We start from the raw sequence: 18861 nt of genomic DNA, 5'->3' as shown, positions 1-18861 counted from the left end.
TCATTAATTAGCTATTATTAAGATAGTCTCATTCATATTCTCAATATGCATTCCTATTCTCATTTCCTATGCCTCCAACCAAACAATTTCATTAATAATATTAAAATAGAAATAAATTTTGGCTAAATTGTTGTTTAAATATGCAATACTCCCTATCTCATTATGTAGACTGTCCCAAAATAAACGAATAATGGAAACTAGCATGGCAAGTCAAAAAATGGTACCAAAATCATAGTATTCAAAATCGAGAAAAGAACTTATCGAAATATGGCTGTAAATTCATTAACATGCTCCAGTTGAGAAATAAGACATGTTGGGGCCCGTGACATAGACAACGGTATCAAATGAAAAACATGGATTTGTTTCCCCTAAGTCATATATTAGGAATAAGTTGAGGGTAACTGTTCGACACGGAAGAATTTCTCAGTGCGTCAACGTACAGTCAGCCTCTGTAGGCTGTACGGTCAGCATAATATACGGGAGGCACGAGCGACACAGGCTTTGTGCAAGTGGCGAAGGTGAAACACCGATGATATATCAGTCTCTGTAGATGCTCTTTACTGACCTCGACGTCGTCCTCCAAAACGTAATAATATGTTGCCTTGTTGGTTCGCGGCCGGTCGTTATAATGACTGCATAGATAGAAGTTGATTGCTAATGGCTGAACAATTAAATCAGAGTCCACAACTGTCCCAGGTGGCATGTTTTCATCTTCTCTTTCTCGGAATAGCCTCGTGCGATGGTGCTTCTACGCTACAATGAACGTGAGTCTTGGACTATAACCGTTTGCCTTCACCTTCAATGTGTTCTTCAACGCCTCTAACTCTTCTTGGCGGACTTCATCCAACTGACTATCACCAAACCCATCTCTGAACACTATGATCCATTGAGGCCTTTTATCCCCAAGCAATTCCAGACACATGACTCCCAGATTTTTAATTATTTCCTGACGGTGATCCTGCAATTGCATTTTGACTATGATCCATTGAGGCCTTTTATCCCCAAGCAATTCCAGACACATGACTCCCAGATTTTTAATTATTTCCTGACGGTGATCCTGCAATTGCATTTTGACTGCGTACTTGTTGAAATTCTTGTTTGAGCTCATAACAACAGCAGCAACTGAACTGCATTCTTTATCACAATTGCTCGGATGATTAGTGTCTGCTCCGAAAAACACAACAACAGCTTATCCAATGCCTGGTAAGTTATTCCCGAGAACCACGGTTTGCCCGCCTAACTTGGCATTCACTTTGAGAGCAATATTTGTCAAGTACTGGGAAGCAAAATTTGGCAAATTTGAATAGAATCTCACTGCGTTTTGAAAGCACATCTCCACATTTTTAAACAGGAAACATTGCGTTAGCACGCCTAGTTCGGTCTCGCATACAAACTTGAGGTTTGTGTATCCATGGTGCTTGCATTCCAGAATACAGATGAGAATATCCAGATCCTCCTTGATGACATCTGTGAGTGTGTTCTTCAGCTGTGTCACATTGTTTAACACGTCCTCCCACACATAATATCGGATGATATTTGGATTTGTTCCGATTCAGATGCCTACATTTATGAACCTAGCCACCAGCATGTCTTTAAACGCATTCACTGCATTTCATTTTTTGGCCGCACGGTGTTGATGCTTGTGGAAGTGTATGATTCCCCATTTAGCAATATTGTTTCAGAGCAAACAGTGTTCCCTTTCATGGTCCATTGCCTCTTCTCTTCGCCAAGCGTTACATTTCTGTTGCGGAAGCTTAAGACAGGTGCGTCTAGTGCTTGCACTTGAGTCATTGCTTGCCTCACTTTCACATTAAAATCGGCAAGGTACCGACCTCTGCATCCATCACGGTAACAAATGTCAAAAAATGAATTAAAAGTTATCAAGGCAGTTTCATAAAACGTTCTACGCTCATTCGTTTGTCATGTTTTTCATGAAATGGTCTACGTACTTAAATTAGCTCATATTGAGCAATCAGAGAAAAGGCCACTCTTCTATTTTGCAGAAACCATAGGAACCAAAATATAATTAAGAAAACAACTCTCATGTATTTTTTAATACATTGATTTATATTATATATTAGTATTTGTAAGTAGTACTATTGCATTATTTATTGTTTATTCAATTTTTTACTGACCATTAAATCATTTTAAAATTTTATTTTAAATTAATACATTAATAAATTAATTAATAATAATATAGACACAAGAATTGTACAAGAATAAAACATAATTTTTTAAAAATGTATTTTTATATTTATAGATTATATTATATTAATATTTAATATTATTATATGTCAAAGAATTACTTTAAATTTTTATATATTTAATATTATAAAATTTAGAATGTATTTTTAATCATTTAGTTAAAAATGTTTAAAAAATCATATATACTTGTACTATATAATCTCTTAAGAAAAAATATATATTATGGTTATAGAATTATTATTGTATTTGCTAATTTATTTATAAATTTTATATAATAGAAAAAATAGATGATTGGCTAAATTCTTTTGGTTTTATAAGAGCCATTTCTTCGAGGTTCTCCATATTCCATTTTTCCACCTAATTTATAGATTATATTATTTAATCATATTTTATCAAATGATTATTTAAAGATAATTATATTTTTACTTTATTTTTAAACCACTTATTAATTATAAATCATGTTATTTTTAAACAATTTATTCCCACACTACTATATGATACTTGTTATTATATTGATAATATAAATAATATAAGATAATATTTATGCATTTAAAAATATATTAAAATTTAAGGGCAAGTACTAAAAATACTGCAATTTTTTTGTTCTAAAAAATGTAAAATTCCAAATGAAATCAAACTTGTAAAATATAATTTAAAACTTTAAAAGTGAACCTTAAAGATGTGCACTTTAGCCGTCTAACTAATTTTCACAAGAATAAATAATTATGCATTCCTTATCATACCTTAGCTGAGAAAGATTCGATTAACAATTTTCAAAAAATCAAACCCACCAAAATAAAATCCAATCTACTAAATTTACACTAATCCTTGAACCTAAACATTTTAGCTTATGATTTGATAAACGGGCCTGTGAGTTCACGATTGAATTATAATTCTTGTGAAGCCAGAACTTAAATTTTACACTTTGATTACTGAAACTGATATATAAAAATAATCAACAGATACTAATTGTCCAGGTCCCTATAAGCTTCCCATTATTTCATTGATTTTTTTTTGCCTGACTGAAAGCTCGACACGCTCCTTCAACTTTTGTTCATGTCCAACATTCAAATTATGCTTGGGAACCCTCTGTCCTTCACATATAAAATAGAACTCCATAGGAACATAAATCTGTTTAGTGTTCGTGCTGAGGTCCAAACATGGAAGATTTACATTTTGAATCTCTCTGTAATTGTTTCTATAGTAGTCCATGATACTGATCACCTATCCTCTAATTTCGAACATAATGTCCTTGACATGATCATTTTGTGAGAAATATAGATTAAAAATCAAGCTCACAACTTAACCTAAAAAACAATTCATACTCGGCACTTAAAAAATTGCTCAGCCTATGAAGGTGCCGAGTGCCAATTTTACTCGGCACATGAAGGTGCCAAGTGCCAAATAGCTCGGCACTTGCTTGGTGCCGAGTGACAGACAAGAGGCGTCGAGTGAGCTCGGCACAGGAAGAACTCGGCACACAAAAATTGCTCGGCACCAATGGATGTCGAGTGAGCTCGGCTCCAACTGAGAGAGAAGATGCCGAGTGTTCTGTTTCAAACTTAAGAAATATAACTTAGAAAATATTTCAATGTGAATGCTTTCACCATTAAAAACCAGAAAGCCAAAGCTTGAAGCTTTCAACCAAACTTGTTAAATCCAATAAATAGAAGATGAAGAACAATGGATGCTTGCTTTCTATTCAACTGAGATTTAAACTATTACAAATCTGGGAGCCTTCAGCTTTAACCAGAAAACCCTATATTTACCCTAAAAACTTCAAATGACTTCAATACTTCAAACTTTAAACTTGCAGCTCTAATGATTGCATACAAAAATGCCTGGAGCAATCACTACTTCACAAGTCGAATCCAGTGAACAATAAACTTACAAAATGATCAGAGAGAAGACGTGCAACTGCAGGCACGAAATAAAACAAACTTCTTTCTCTGCACTCTGACGACTGGATCTGCTGATCTTCTTCCACTGCTCTTCTCTGCAACTTCTTTTGATCTGCTTGATCTGCACTCAATGGAAGGAATGAATCATTCCCTTTGTCTTCTAACCTAAAATGGTTTTCCCTCTCATTTCCAAATTCGAAAATATGACCTACCACATTCATGTTTTTCTATTTGTTTTGAGTCGTCAGGTGGTAGGTGGGCGTTTGGCTCAAGGGGCAAATGGCCAAGAGCATTAAATATTCCAACACTCCTGCTTTGTCTCGAGCCAAATAATCAAGGATCATAGTTGATCCACATCAACTACACCAAGACTCTCTTTTAGGCGTACAAAAGTTCCAATGCCTAATGGCTTGGTAAAAATGCCTGCTAGCTGTTGCTTTGACTTGCAAAAATTCATCTTGATATCCCCGTTCTCCACCAACTCTCTGATGAAGTGATATCTGATTTCTATGTGTTCGCTTCTCCCATGGAAGACTAGATTCTTGGACAATGCAATTGATGAGATGTCACAATAAATTGTGGTTCCATCCTCTTGCCTTTCATTCAATTCTGTCAAGATCCTCCTTAACCAAATAGCTTGACATGCTGCTGCATTTGCTGCTATAGATTTAGCCTCTGCTGTAGATTGAGCAACAATAGGTTGCTTCTTGGATATCCATCAAATTGCACCCGATCCCATATGAAACATGTATCCGGAAGTGCTCTTCCTATCATCTATACTTCCAGCCCAATCACTACCAATGTAACCAATCAACTTGAATTCATTTGATGCAGTATACAAAATTCCAAATCCCTTGGTACCTTTCACATACCTTAGGATCCTTTTTCCCACTTGCCAATGGGAATCCTTTGGTGTTTCCATAAATCTGGAAATCAGACTTACTGCATGCATTAGGTCTGGCCGAGTTGCTGTCAAATACATTAGACTTCCAACCATACTCTTGTATAGTGTTGGATCCACTCTCTTGCTAGAGTCTTCCTTGCTCAACTTTAGACCTACTGCTATTGGTGTGGGGGCTGCCTTACTATTCTGCATTTTGAATCTCTCCAAGATCTGACCTGCATACTTTTCTTGAGAGATGGAGATGCCATCATGCATTTGTTTTACTTCTATGCCTAGAACGTATTTCAAGAGACCTAGGTCTGTCATTTCAAATTCACTTTTCATGGCCTCTTTAAACTCACCAATTAGAGCCTTGTCATTACCAGTAAAAATCAAATCATCTACATACAAGACAACAACCAATACATTACCATCTACTGCCTTGATGTAAAGAGTGGGCTCACCATTGCTTTTGCTAAAGCCATTGCTCATCAATATATGAGTCAATCCTATTGTACCATGCCCGTGGAGCTTGCTTGAGCCTATAAAGAGCTCTCTTCAATCTATATACTTTATGTTTTTCACCTGCAACTTCATAACCAGGTGGCTACTCCACATACACTTCTTCTTTCAATACACCATTTAGTAAGGCGGACTTCACATCCATTTGAAATACCTTCCACTTGTGTTGAGCTGCAATTTCTATGACAACATGCACGGTTTCCATTCTTGCAATTGGGGCATAGGTCTCATCATAGTCTCTTCCATACTACTGTTTGTAGCCCTTGACTACTAGCCTTGCCTTATGCCTATCAATCTTGCCTTCAACATTGCATTGGTCTTATAGACCCATTTCACTCTAATCACTTGCTTCTTGGGAGGAAATTTAGTTAGCTCCCATGTCTCATTCCTTTCTATGGCATCTATTTCCTCATCCATGGAATTACACCATTTCTTCTCCTTAATAGCTTCCTTAAAATATATTGGATCACTATGAGAAAATAATGCAAAATTGACACTCTCATCATAATCTTCATACCTTTCATCTTGGTATATCTCCCTAAGACTTTTGGTCTTTCTTGGTAACAGGGAGGAGAGTGTGGGATTAGAATCTTCATTGCTGTTGCATTGCCGACTAGGTCAGTCTGCATTGGTACTCGACACTGACACTCGGTCATGCCTAGAGGAGCTCGGCAATGTCTGAATCTGCTTGCCTTTTCTTCTATCTGCTCCTTCTTGCTGTTCATCAGCATCCTCTTCACTCATAATTGGCACTTTACTAGAAGTGCTCGATGACTCATTAGTTGAATCATACCAAGACTGATTTTCAAGAAATTTCACATCTCTTGAAAGCACCATCTTGTTGTTCAATGGGTCATACAATCTGTATGCCTTTGATTCTGGGCTGTACCCTGTGAAAATGCATTTCACACCTTTGTCATCAAATTTTTTCCTTTGCTCTTTAGGCACATGTGCATATGCAACACATCCAAACACCCTTAGGTGTTCAACTGTCCATCTTCTTCGTGACCAAGCTTCCATTGGAATTCTGTCACGGACTGTCTTTGTAGGACACCTATTAATTAGGTAAACTGTTGTTGCCATAGCCTCTCCCCAAAATTCAGTTGGGAGACCTTTCTCTTTCATCATGCTTCTTGCCATTTCAACAATGGTCATGTTCTTTCTTTCAGCCACTCCATTCTGCTGTGGTGTATAATTGGCTGTGAGTTCTTTCTTTATGCCATGTTTCTTGCAAAAATTTACAAAATAATTGGAGGTATACTCCCCTCCTCTATCTGATCTTAGGACCTTGATATAGTGTCCACATTCTCTTTCAGCCTGAGCTTTAAATTCTACAAATTTATCAAATGCTTCAGATTTGTTCTTTAAGAAATACACCCAAGTCCTACGATTGAAATCATCAATGAATGTCATAAAATATGTACTCTTCCCAATGGAAGTAACTTGCATAGGACTGACTAGGTCAATATGCACTAATTCTAATGGATATCTAGCCCTCCTAGAATTTCCAGAATTAAAGGGAAGCCTATGTTGCTTACCCAAAATACAAGCCTCACACTTGTCACAAGAATTTCCTACATGTGGCAAACCTTCTACCATTCTTTTATTTGACAATAAATTTAAACCAGCATAGCCAAGATGACCATACCTGAGGTGCCATAGCCATGAGGGATCTTCAATCACACTCCTTAGAGCTGATTGTGTGGGAGGTGCAGCACAAACTTGAGATGAGAAACATGTCTCTATCCTCAAAGGAAACATTCTGTTCTTGGTCATTTGAACTGTTGCAAGTAGGTTTTTGCTCCCATCCTTTTCTTGAATGACACACATGTCATTCTCCATCAGCACTTTGTATCCATTTTGAATGAGCTGACCAATGCTCATCAAATTGTGCTTCATACCAAGGGCGAAATACACATTTTGTATTTCTTTTTTCTCACCTTTCTTGGTGCAGACCATAATAGATCCTTTGCCCACAACAGGTAGAGTTCCATTGTTACCCATCTTAATTTCTGATTTGAAACTCTTGTCAATGAATGAAAACAAGGTTTCATTACCACTCATGTGGTTGCTACATCCACTGTCGAGGTACCAAACCTCAGGGCTTCCTTCTTCACCAACATTAGACATGACGAAGGTAGTGTTTTCACTTTCCATATTCACATCAGCCACATTTGCTTGTCTTGACTGATCTTTCTGCTTCTTCTAGCATTCATTTGCATAATGCCCATATTTATGATAGTAGTAGCATTCTACATTACTCTTATTTGAGTTGTAGTTTTTCTTACCTCCTCTTGAAGTATTTTGTGAGCTACTTGCTCCATCTACTCTTCCTGAGCTTTCTGCTGCAACATTTCTTTGTCCTCCATTACCCCGGCCTCCGGAGTTCCTGCCCGAGCCATTTCTTCCTCTCCCCCTTCCTTTTGGATTTGACTAAGCCTTGAATGCTTGGTCTTGGGTAGAAGAAGATGTGGATCTATTGATCCTATACCCATGGGTTTGAAGAGAACCCATCAACTCATCCATTATCAAAATAGTGAGGTCTTTTGCCTCTTCTATGGTCATGACCAAGTTGTCATATTTATGAGGTAAACTCCTCAATATCTTTTCCACTATCCTCTGCTCTTGATAGTCTTCTCCATTTGACTTTAGTTGGTTAATCACATTGGAGGTTCTTGAACTGAAGTCTGCAACTGATTCATTCTCCTTCATTTGAAGGTTCTCAAACTCCCTCCTGATGTTCTGTAGCTTTACAGTACGGACTTTATCAGTCCCCTTAAAGTTCGTCTCAAGGATATCCCATGCTTCCTTTGCATAATTTGTTGCTGCAATCTTTGGGAATACTGTCTCTGTCATTGCTACTTCAATCAAACTTAATGTCTTAGCATCCTTCTTCCTTGACTCTTTCAAATGAGTCTTTTGTGCATTTGTGAGAGCAACATACTAGGTTGGATCAGTTACATCATTGAATCCATTAACTACAAACTCCCACAAATCATTTGCAACCATAATGGTTTTCATCTTCTTTGCAAATGTATCATAATTCTATCCATTAAATGATGGTGGCTACTGCCATATCTTTCCTGCATCTCCTGCCATGTCAAATATCCCAAGAAAAACAAATGCCATAACTCACTGTGGATGTGGGGCCTCAAAGCTTTGATACCATGTGAGAAATATAGATTAAAAATCAAGCTCACAACTTAACCTAGAAAACAATTCATACTCGGCACTTAAAAAACAGCTCGGCCTATGAAGGTGTCGAGTGCCAGTTTTACTCGGCACATGAAGGTGCCGAGTGCCAGATAGCTCGACACTTGCTTGGTGTCGACTGACAGACAAGAGGTGCTGAGTGAGCTCGGCACAGGAATAACTTGGCACACAAAAATTGCTCGGCACCAATGGATGCCGAGTGAGCTCGGCTCCAACTGAGAGAGAAGATGTCGAGTGTTATGTTTCAAACTTAAGAAATATAACCTAAGAAATATTTCAACGTGAAATCTTTCACCATTAAAAACCAGAAAGCCAAAGTTTAAAGCTTTCAACCAAACTTGTTAAATCCAATAAATAGAAGATGAAGAACAATGGATGCTTGCTCTCTATTCAACTGAGATTTAAACTATTACAAATCTGGGAGCCTTCAGCTTCAACCAGACAACCCTATATTTACCCTAAAAACTTCAAATGACTTCAATACTTCAAACTTTAAACTTGCAGCTCTAATGGCTGTATACAAAAACCCCTGGAGCAATCACTGCTTCACAGGTCGAATCCAATGAATAATAAACTTACAAAATGATCGGAGAGAAGACGTGCAACTGCAGGCACAAAATAAAACAAACTTCTTTCTCTGCACTCTGACGACTGAATCTGCTGATCTTCTTCCACTGCTCTTCTCTGCAACTTCTTTCTGATCTGCTTGATCTGCACTCAATAGAATGAATGAATCATTCCTTTTGTCTTCTAACCTAAAATGGTTTTCCCTCTCATTTCCAAATTCGAAAATCTCACCTACCAGATTCATGTTTTTCTATCTGTTCTGAACCATTAGGTGATAGGTGGGCGTTTGGCTCAAGGGGCAAACAGCCAAGAGCATTAAATATTCCAACACATTCGTGATGCCCCGCAGTGAACTTTTGTACTGTCTGCCGGTGATTGACGGTCACCTTCAAACCTGTCAGAGCACTTTCTGCTTTGTTTCGCTCAAAGACATCGCGAGAGCGCGACCATATACCTTCCGCCTCCAAATAATCAAGTACGGAAATTTTCATGTAGAAGGCCGCGATCGAATAATCCACATAAAGATTAAATCCCTCGTTTTCAGTACGCCTGAGACTCATTGAAAAGCCACGTTGAATTGCAACGTCACCATTAGAAGGGCTTACTGGTTTATTATAGAAAGCTTGTCCACAAATTATGTGGTTGCGTCTGATATTCTCCTTTATAACAGCATCCACTGTTTTCAGCAACTCCGGCGTCCCGTTCGCCTTTATGGGTCTCACCTTATATATCTGGGCGACATTGGGTGCGCTTGCAGGAAGATTCACCATGTAATCCCTTTCTTCCAATTCGAATGGACTGTAAAGGAGTAATTTACCATCGAAGACAGGCTTTCTATCTGACTCCAAATCGTCTATGAATTTACTAATAATGTCTCCTTCATCCGCCATAGACTCATTAGTCCCGCTTCCAGAAGCTTCAAGAGGAGCTTCGGTCGATATGCGCAGATTGTAAAGGAATATATACTTGTGAAGCTCAAGGGGATACTCAACCTGGAAATGATTTACTGCTACCACAACTTTTCTCTCTTGGGCCTTCCCTTACCCTTCTTTGCTTCCACCCACTGTTGCCCGTGCTGACTGTTACTTCCACTGGCCATGACTTTTACTTTGCTGGAACAAAAATTTCCCTTCGCCCCTCTGTTAACCGCAACAACGATTTAACTAAACGGTTTTGCAAAGTTAAACTTGAGCGGGACAGATGAAGACGGAGGGAATTTCTTGCTCTTCTACGGAGTAACAGTGGGAAATATATAACCAATACAAATCGGTTGGTTTCGTTTCAAATTGCCAGTAGTGTGCCACAGAACGGATGGGGCATCTTTTTGTTTCTTTCCATTTCGAAGTGTGAAACATATAACGCATTAAATTCTATTCGATTCAACTTCTGTAGAACAATAGATGGAATGATAAAACATTCGTGTGCCTTTATCAATATAACTTCAAGCTTTTTATTGTGTGCCTCGACAGCTTCGTTGCAGCTCAAAATATTTTGCGGGTTAAACTTGAATTCGGATCATCCTCAATGCCTTAGGCTTATGTGCCAAATGATAACGGGGTATTAGAAGGTTATTCGCTTGATGTCAATTCTTTTTTTAACACAATTCAACTAGAAGTATCATAGTAATAGATTATTCTTCATCATTAAACTTTATTTGGACTCGTTTTTATTAAAATCAAGTCAGTCATTAGTGTGAGTCCTCTCATTCTTCTTGGTTCAATGTCTAGATTCATTGTGCTATTTCGTATAAGGGCATTTCGATAAGAGAATTCTAGATAGGACTATATAGATATTTGTTTAATATTTTAAGGGTTCAAAGATTTAGATAATGTTTATTTCAAAACATTATCTAGATTCCTTTCTTTCTTCAAGTAATGGATGAGTAAAATTTCATTAAGGAAAATATCAAACATATTAGATAATTAATGAGTGGCTTCTAATATAATGCATTTGATTGGATTTAGAAGATTCAACAGTAGTGTCAAGCCTTTGTCGAGCTCCTCCTTATTTAACTTTGAAAATGTTTGAATAGGTATTGTTGTGCTAAATTTGGCCTATTTTACCTATTATATTCTATCCAAAGGTTACCCTATTAGGTTTTTATTATATCATTTGGTTGGCGGGGATTGACCTATTCATTTATTAGTTACTAAGAGATCCTTAGACACATATTCTCATGTTTTCTTATAGATCAACCTAATTGGATTTGTGGCACTTGCATGCCAAAGCCTATTATTGCATATGGTGAATGTGGCCAATTATTCTAAAATCCCAACCATGTTCATCTAGACATGACACATTTTTAGAACACAAATTAGGATTAACATTGAGGACATATAATAATATTATTGTTTGTAATTTTCTCTCAATATTTATTTATCACATTTATAATAAGACAATAATTTGATTGGGTTCTTAGATGGTCACCAAAATTATCACTACATTAATCCCTTTAATCCCTTTTTATGATGGGTAGGTTTTCCTTGATCCATTATCTAGCTATATAAATCTTAATCAATGAAGGTTTTGACTTCACTTTGGAGGTTACTCTGCATTTGGTACTTCAATATGGTCTCTTTCATCTACAATTTTTTTTTGAGTATATATAATATAATTTTTCTCCAAATAGCAATGCATAATTATTAATATTTGTTATATTAAAATTATAAAATTGTTTCTCTTTTTAGGGTAGTATTGTCAAGTATATTCTATATTTATATTTGTAATGGTTTACCTTTTTACCTCATACTACTTTTTATTTATTTGTATTCTTATTTTGAGATAACATTTTCATTATCTTAGATTACTTGATAAATAATAAGATTCTATGAAACTAAATTTCTTTCTAACCATAGTCAATTCATCCTTACATATATTTTCATCTCTACCTTAAAAATTTATCACACACATTCTACTAGTTTCACCAAGATTAACTATGTATAATATTTGTTAAAGCACTTGTCACAGGACATTAATTATGTAGGAAATAGGAAGTAAGAAACTCATGGGTTTTTGATTGAATCAAATTCTTTTAAACATATTGTCTCTTCTAAACCCTTAAATCTCTAAGCCTTTTGACTACAAACCATCGTGTATGATAAAAGAATTAATGAAGAATGTATACGTAAATCATAAAGAATCTAGAATATATAATATTTGATCTTTACTGTTGAAACCCTATGAAGAAAATTATAACTGGGCTTGAACCCACAATAAGGTCATATCTTGTTCAAAGAATAAACTTATTAAAATGGGTAATGTAAGCACATTTAAGTACAATTCCAAGATCTCACTACTCAACACCAAGAGGGATACAGCCCTTAGGAATACTTACTCTCTTACAAAGTATAATCAAACAAAATAATGATACATTGCTATCTATTTAATTATTTCTACCCTAGATATATAAATAAGTTCCAATAAAGTACAAATTAGTCCCTTGATACAATCCTCCTTACCAACCTTATATGAGTCATTTAACCCTTGTATACATGTACTACTTCTCTCAAATAATTCTATAGCATTGATGACCAATCTTTCACTTCACAAACATGATTTATTTCCTAATTATTCAACCTTTATCAAGCATAAGGTTCACCAAATCCAAATTTCAAACTTGTAACTCTCTAAACAAAAATTAACAAGCTTTATCAATTATAGTTGCCAAAGAATAACATTGATCCTTTAAAAACCTTCTTAAGATCATAAATTCAAAGCATTAAATACTTTACCAATCACATAGATAAATTTTTTTTATCAATTCTATTTACACATCAACAAAGAACAGAGTGACATCGGCCTATAACTATGAAAAATATTAAAATATCACCAATTTGATCAATGTACATTGTAAACTTAGAAGGAACATGCAAACAATAATATCCATTTCAATCACAAAATTTCCTAGTATTTCTTTCCAACTCTAAAGAACATAGTTGTACACATAAAAAATTTGTAAATGCATTACAAAGCCTCTATATCAAGAACCAATTAAACTAAATATACATCAAAATATCAATAACATATATCAAACTTTTATAAAATAAGTAGGTTTTGTTTGTGACCTCATATCGTGCTTAAATCTAAATGTCAACCCCCAAAAATTTACATAGAACTAGTAGAAAATATCTATTGGATCATATAAAATATGCAACTCCTTATCCATAGTAATTGTTCCTTAGAAAATATATGAGTATATTGCACCACTAGTAAAACTATGTAATGGCCATGTTGACATGAGTAAATAAATATATAGCTTACTACTTGTTTACCCCTTTGGTGTTAATGATATCATATTATAAGAAAATAATTTTTAAAAAAATTCCTCATAGTATTATAATAATGATTCACCCCTCCAACCTTCTCAACATTTTTTAATACCAATAATTGACCACTATTAGATCTTTGTGCCTCAAATAAATTGTAACAACTTGAGAAGATTTTCTTTGAGAACTAGTAGCATTAAAAATTATCTCTTAATTTCACATGAGGATGTTGATAAAGAAAATTCCAACAAAATTAAATTGAATGAGAATCGTTAAGGAAATCAAAAGTTTTATCATAATTCTTAAGGTTATTTGACAAATGTAGATCGAAAATGAAAGAGTTGATAGATCGCGTGATGGAAGTACTCTTGTTGAGATAATTAAGAATAAATGTATATACCAAATCATCTTGAAAATATTAAGAATATGAGAGGAAAAATGAAATCAAGATAAACATCCTAAGAGAGTAAAAATGAGCTTTACAATGACCTTTACAATAACTTTTAAATTTGCATTGAAGAAAATAACATTAATGTATAATTTTATTCAACTTTTTATAGACTTCCTCCAGCCTATTGCTGACAAAATATCTACTACCCTTATTGTGTAGGGGCACGAAATTGTGTAGAGGTGAATTAGAGTGCTCACATCAATGTGAAAACCTTATCTAAGAATACAAAATGTAATAATTTATATTTATATAAAACATTTATCTTAATTTGTTACAAATCCCTTAATTTTGATTTCAAGAAAATATTTAGCCAAATCCAACACAAGATTTGACAAGCTTTGGACAAGATTTCAATCCTACAAATATTTAGCCTTTTCCAAACTGTGAAGGAATAGATTTTTCATTTTGACAAATTAAATAGCCTATTTCAGTAGGACACCATAATTTTTTCATTATTATGAAAAAATTAGTCCACTATAGAGTAGGACACAACGAATGTTTTTTGATAAAATAATTATCTCACTCCAACAAAAGATGACACAATTTTTGGTTTCTATTAAATATAGCCTATTCTTACACAATAAGTGGATTGTTTTCTATTTTTACATGATAATTAGCAATTCAAAGATAAGAAGCTAAAACATTTCCATTTATACAAGATATTTAGATGCTATAATTTCTAGGGTTAGAGAGATTATCACTAAGGCCAAATTTTGTTGGAAGACGAGTCCTATAAGGTATGAGTTGAGAGAATATATCATGTCATGTATGTCAATAATATGTTTCTCAATTAATTTGTATTACCTATTAAAAATCAACACTTTAAAATTTCTTTCACTATCTAGTGGTTGTAACATCCTCTTCCTTACATAGATTGAGTCTCTATCTATAATTTTTTTAGCTTGATAGTCAAAATAAAGTGTAAAGTTAATTGAACATAATTATAAATTGAGCAATTGTTAAAATATTCTTAAAGAAATAAATATAAGTTGAGTGGAAGTAGAAAGGCTACAATGAATCATAATTTTCCATTTGCAACACCACTAATGAGGTACTTGTAGATGCTAATCACTTATTTTTTTATGCTACTAAGATTTGAAGCTTATTTAGTATTAAAAAGCATGGAACTGCATTGCGATTACAATAAATAGATGAACACTATTTATTAGATTTACTTCCTAACTATCCCCATAAAAAAGAAAAGAAAATAAACCTCTTCAAAGAACATTTTGGACAAAGATACAACCATCAAGGAAAATCAAAGATAATTATGCACGTTTTTTTCCCTCTATAGTCTTAAATGATTGCTTGGTTGAAAATACATGCAAATTACATGTCAAAGAGAAGCTTTAAAATGTATGCCTTAAATTATGAGTTCATGACAAGTAAAATAAGGAAACAAACACAAGCCATGTGAAGGTTTTTAAAATGCCACTCCACATGTTGAAAACATTTACCTAATTTTTGTTCAAATTTTAAGAAGAAAAAGAAAATACCATAGAGAAGATTGGAGCCAATCAGTAAGAAAAAGAAAAAAGAAAAATCAAAAAATTATTTTATTAAGAAAAATAGTGTAAACCGAATGATAAATAAAGGTTGGTTTATTTCTAAAAGACAAATAACTATAAAGTATAACAAAAATATTAGTTTTCTCTTAAAGGTAGGGACTACAAATTATTATTTCTTCTAACATTTATAGGTGCCAAGTAAAATGAATGTACCAAGAGTGCACATTGGAGTGTCGATACAAATTCTAATAATTCATCTCTATAAATACTTCATTATCATCTTAAGAAAGAGAAAGTAAAAATATTTTGAAATAAAATCAAGTATATTAGTGTGAAATTTTATATTTTTACTATATCTACATAACTATTTAAATTTTAAATTAAAGAGTTAAACGATTTAGTCCATTAATATAAAATTTATGCTTGTGCATTTTTGTTGGCAATGTATTATTAGACTTTATACTCTATTTTGGTTATAAACTATCATTGTAGTAGTAGAATGTTGTTAATTTTTAGTAGTGTGGTAAATTATAAACATCTTTATTTAAACCATAGCTTTATTGGGAATAGTTGATTTAATTTATTATTTATGGTTAGTTTAGATGGGATTATTATATCAGTAAAGAAGATAGGCTTATATTGTTTTGTTGAGTTTTTGTTGTTTATCTTGGACATGTGTCATGTATGTTCAAGCTTCCTTGTTTTTGACTATTTTTAATATAAAAAATAATATGAATTAAAAAAATGTAAATATGAGTATATTTTAGATTTATAATATTTTATTAAATGAGAAAATTCACTATTTCTTATATTCTTCTTTCAATGAAAAAGGAATTATTAAAACAAATGACCATTATAGTTGATTGGTTGACACACTTTAATATATACCACATTTGATTTGTAATTAATGTAACATATGATTCCTCACATTCAAAATATATGTTTATTAAACTAGTTTATAGTATATACATAAATAGAAAATGGTAATAGCCTACTTAACTAGAAATTTAAATAAAAAATGATCATTCACACTGTTTGCATTTTGCTTGTGCTCATTCTGAATCTCCTGACCTTATAATTGTTGTTTTAATAGAAGAGAAACATTATTTTTATTTGTTTAAAAATATTTTCTTTTAAATATGAATAGGTTAAACGATATTGTATTGAAATTTTGACTGAATTAGGCCATGTCTTGTAATGAGGTGAATTTTAAATACGAAGCATATATGATTCTCTTTGTTTCTTTCAAGCTCAACGGCAAATTAGAAAACATATAACTATGCTGTTATCATGATGGATGAACTACATAAAATAATTACAGTGATTAACGTATTTGTGAACATATATAGTGCAATACGTTCAGTGAACACAACGATCTTCTATTTGTTTAGGAGCAATTTGCACTACTTTTGAAACTAAGAGACATTATTACAATTGCGAGACCTGGAAAGAGGAACAAGATCTTTTTTTGATTAATAGTCCTTTTCAATTAATAAAATTTACTAAGATTACAATTCACAAAAAAGGGCCGGGGGATATAGGATCACCCCGCGAATGAGTTCAATCGGCCGAAGTCGGAGCAAATAACATGGCCGCAGCCAACAACTATAAACTATTCATCAAAAAAAATTATTTAGAACAACCTCATGCTACCAAGGCAGTACCAACAGAGCAAGGAGGATCATCTTTATCAGGAAATCCCCATGCATCAGTGGGATTGTGAGCGGACTAGGAATAGTCCAGCCATCAGCAGCATCTGCAGGATCTGGGGTAGTTGCAGTCTCCGCATCCTTCTTGTCTAGCCGCGGAGGAGAAATTGCCAAGGCCAGCCGGGGAAACTTGCCAGAGTGCGCCCGTCCAGGGGGAGGAGCTGGAGACCAGCCAAAAGCCCGCCCAAGGGGGGAGCTGGGGACTAGCCAGAACCACCATGTGGTGGGGAAGCGGAGCGACACCTCCAACCGCCATGACCACCGCTGGGAGAGCGATGGCGGGGACCCTGGGAGCGCAACGTGTGTGAATGGTGGCCAGAGGACTAGCATCTGGAACGGCGACCGTGGGATGAGGAAGCATCAGCTGAGGCATCCGAAGGCACTCTGGAAATGGTACAAGGAGCATTGCCCTAGTGGTTTAACAATTCTTGTAAGTGGGCAACCTCCAGTGAAACTTTATTAGCTTACACCTGTATCTGCATAATGACATTATTACAAATGCATGCCTTAGTGTACATTGCAATGTTAACATCCAAAAAACTGTGAGTGAATAAAATTGCATTCCTATCTTTCCATAGAGAAAAAAAAATTTCCATCCTGAAGGTATGCCAAATCAGGGAAAACTTCTGAGAAAATTTGGGGGAATCACCCAAAAGGATCATGTGCCATGAAAAAGGTTCGGGCCTGAAAGGCTTGAAAAAATCATGGATCCAGTGCCAATAATTTTGAGCACGTTTGCAAAACCAAAAAATATGCAAAAAGGACTCAGGTTGGCCATAGAAGGGGCATATGGGGTTAGGAACCCCAATGTGCTTGAGCCAAGACCCCAGGGGAAGACCTTGGAAAGCAAGGCACCAAGAAAAGTGAGCAATCTTCGGTTCTGTAATGGCACTCCAAATGGTGTCAAACTATTTTCTCCATTGAGAAAGTGAAGAATGCAAATGCTACCATTGATTAAGCGTGTCTACCATCGGAAGGTGGGGTGAAAGCCATCTATATCCCATATTGGGCTTATAATTGGTAAATGGAGTGGCAGGAAACCACTTCCAATCATACCACCAAGGTCGAACAGTCTGAATCCCCACATTATGAAGTAAGTGCACAGGGATGGAAGAAAACAAAAGCTCATAAGTCTGATGATCGGCACGAACAAGGCGGTATTGAACTTGCATATCCTCCCAAGACCTAAAATTCATGGTGACTCTTGAAAAAATATCCTTAGTAGTGCGAATGCCACATTTATAGAACTGCAGAGCACTGGCACCTTGAGTCTTGGCAAGAGGAATACCCTGGAAAGCAAATAGGGGAGACCACCAAATGTTCTACTGATTTAAGGATAGCCCATTGCGGAACTCATTACCAGCCCAACGAAGCCAAGGTTTAACAGCTTCCCAGGATTTCCAGATGCTCTTTATAATGAAGGAGCCCTGTATGACCACTGGTTCTTGCATAGTGAGAAGGGTCTGAAAACCAATTCCCTTCCAGGCCGGCCTATTAGTAGGGAAGCCTGAAGAGATGCAATGTCTAACAAGAATTGTCCAGGCTTCATCTCCAGAAATAGCTCTGATAATCCATTTAGCACAGAGGGCAAGGCCCTGCTTTCGAGTGGAAAGCAGGCCGAGACCCCTAGATTCCCT

General features: G+C 35.2%; 1 protein-coding gene across 1 annotated transcript; it reads right to left on the bottom strand.

Moving 5' to 3' along the window:
* Positions 1–748: 748 nt before the first annotated feature.
* Positions 749–10181, bottom strand: LOC149546687 (protein argonaute 7-like). The gene is made up of 4 exons (XM_089794032.1): positions 9646–10181; positions 1690–1834; positions 1357–1486; positions 749–1164 (listed from the first exon to the last, which is right to left on the bottom strand). Exons 1-4 carry the CDS (start codon positions 10179–10181, stop codon positions 749–751), a joined length of 1227 nt encoding a protein of 408 aa, XP_089650158.1.
* Positions 10182–18861: the final 8680 nt, after the last annotated feature.

Source organism: Cupressus sempervirens, chromosome 7 (assembly GCF_028749045.1).
Source record: "Cupressus sempervirens isolate cs-2001-9-10 chromosome 7, ASM2874904v1, whole genome shotgun sequence".
NCBI classification, from domain to species: domain Eukaryota; kingdom Viridiplantae; phylum Streptophyta; class Pinopsida; order Cupressales; family Cupressaceae; genus Cupressus; species Cupressus sempervirens.
The sequence above is the reverse complement of the archived record's forward strand: the minus strand, read 5'-3'. Positions and strand labels throughout refer to the sequence as shown.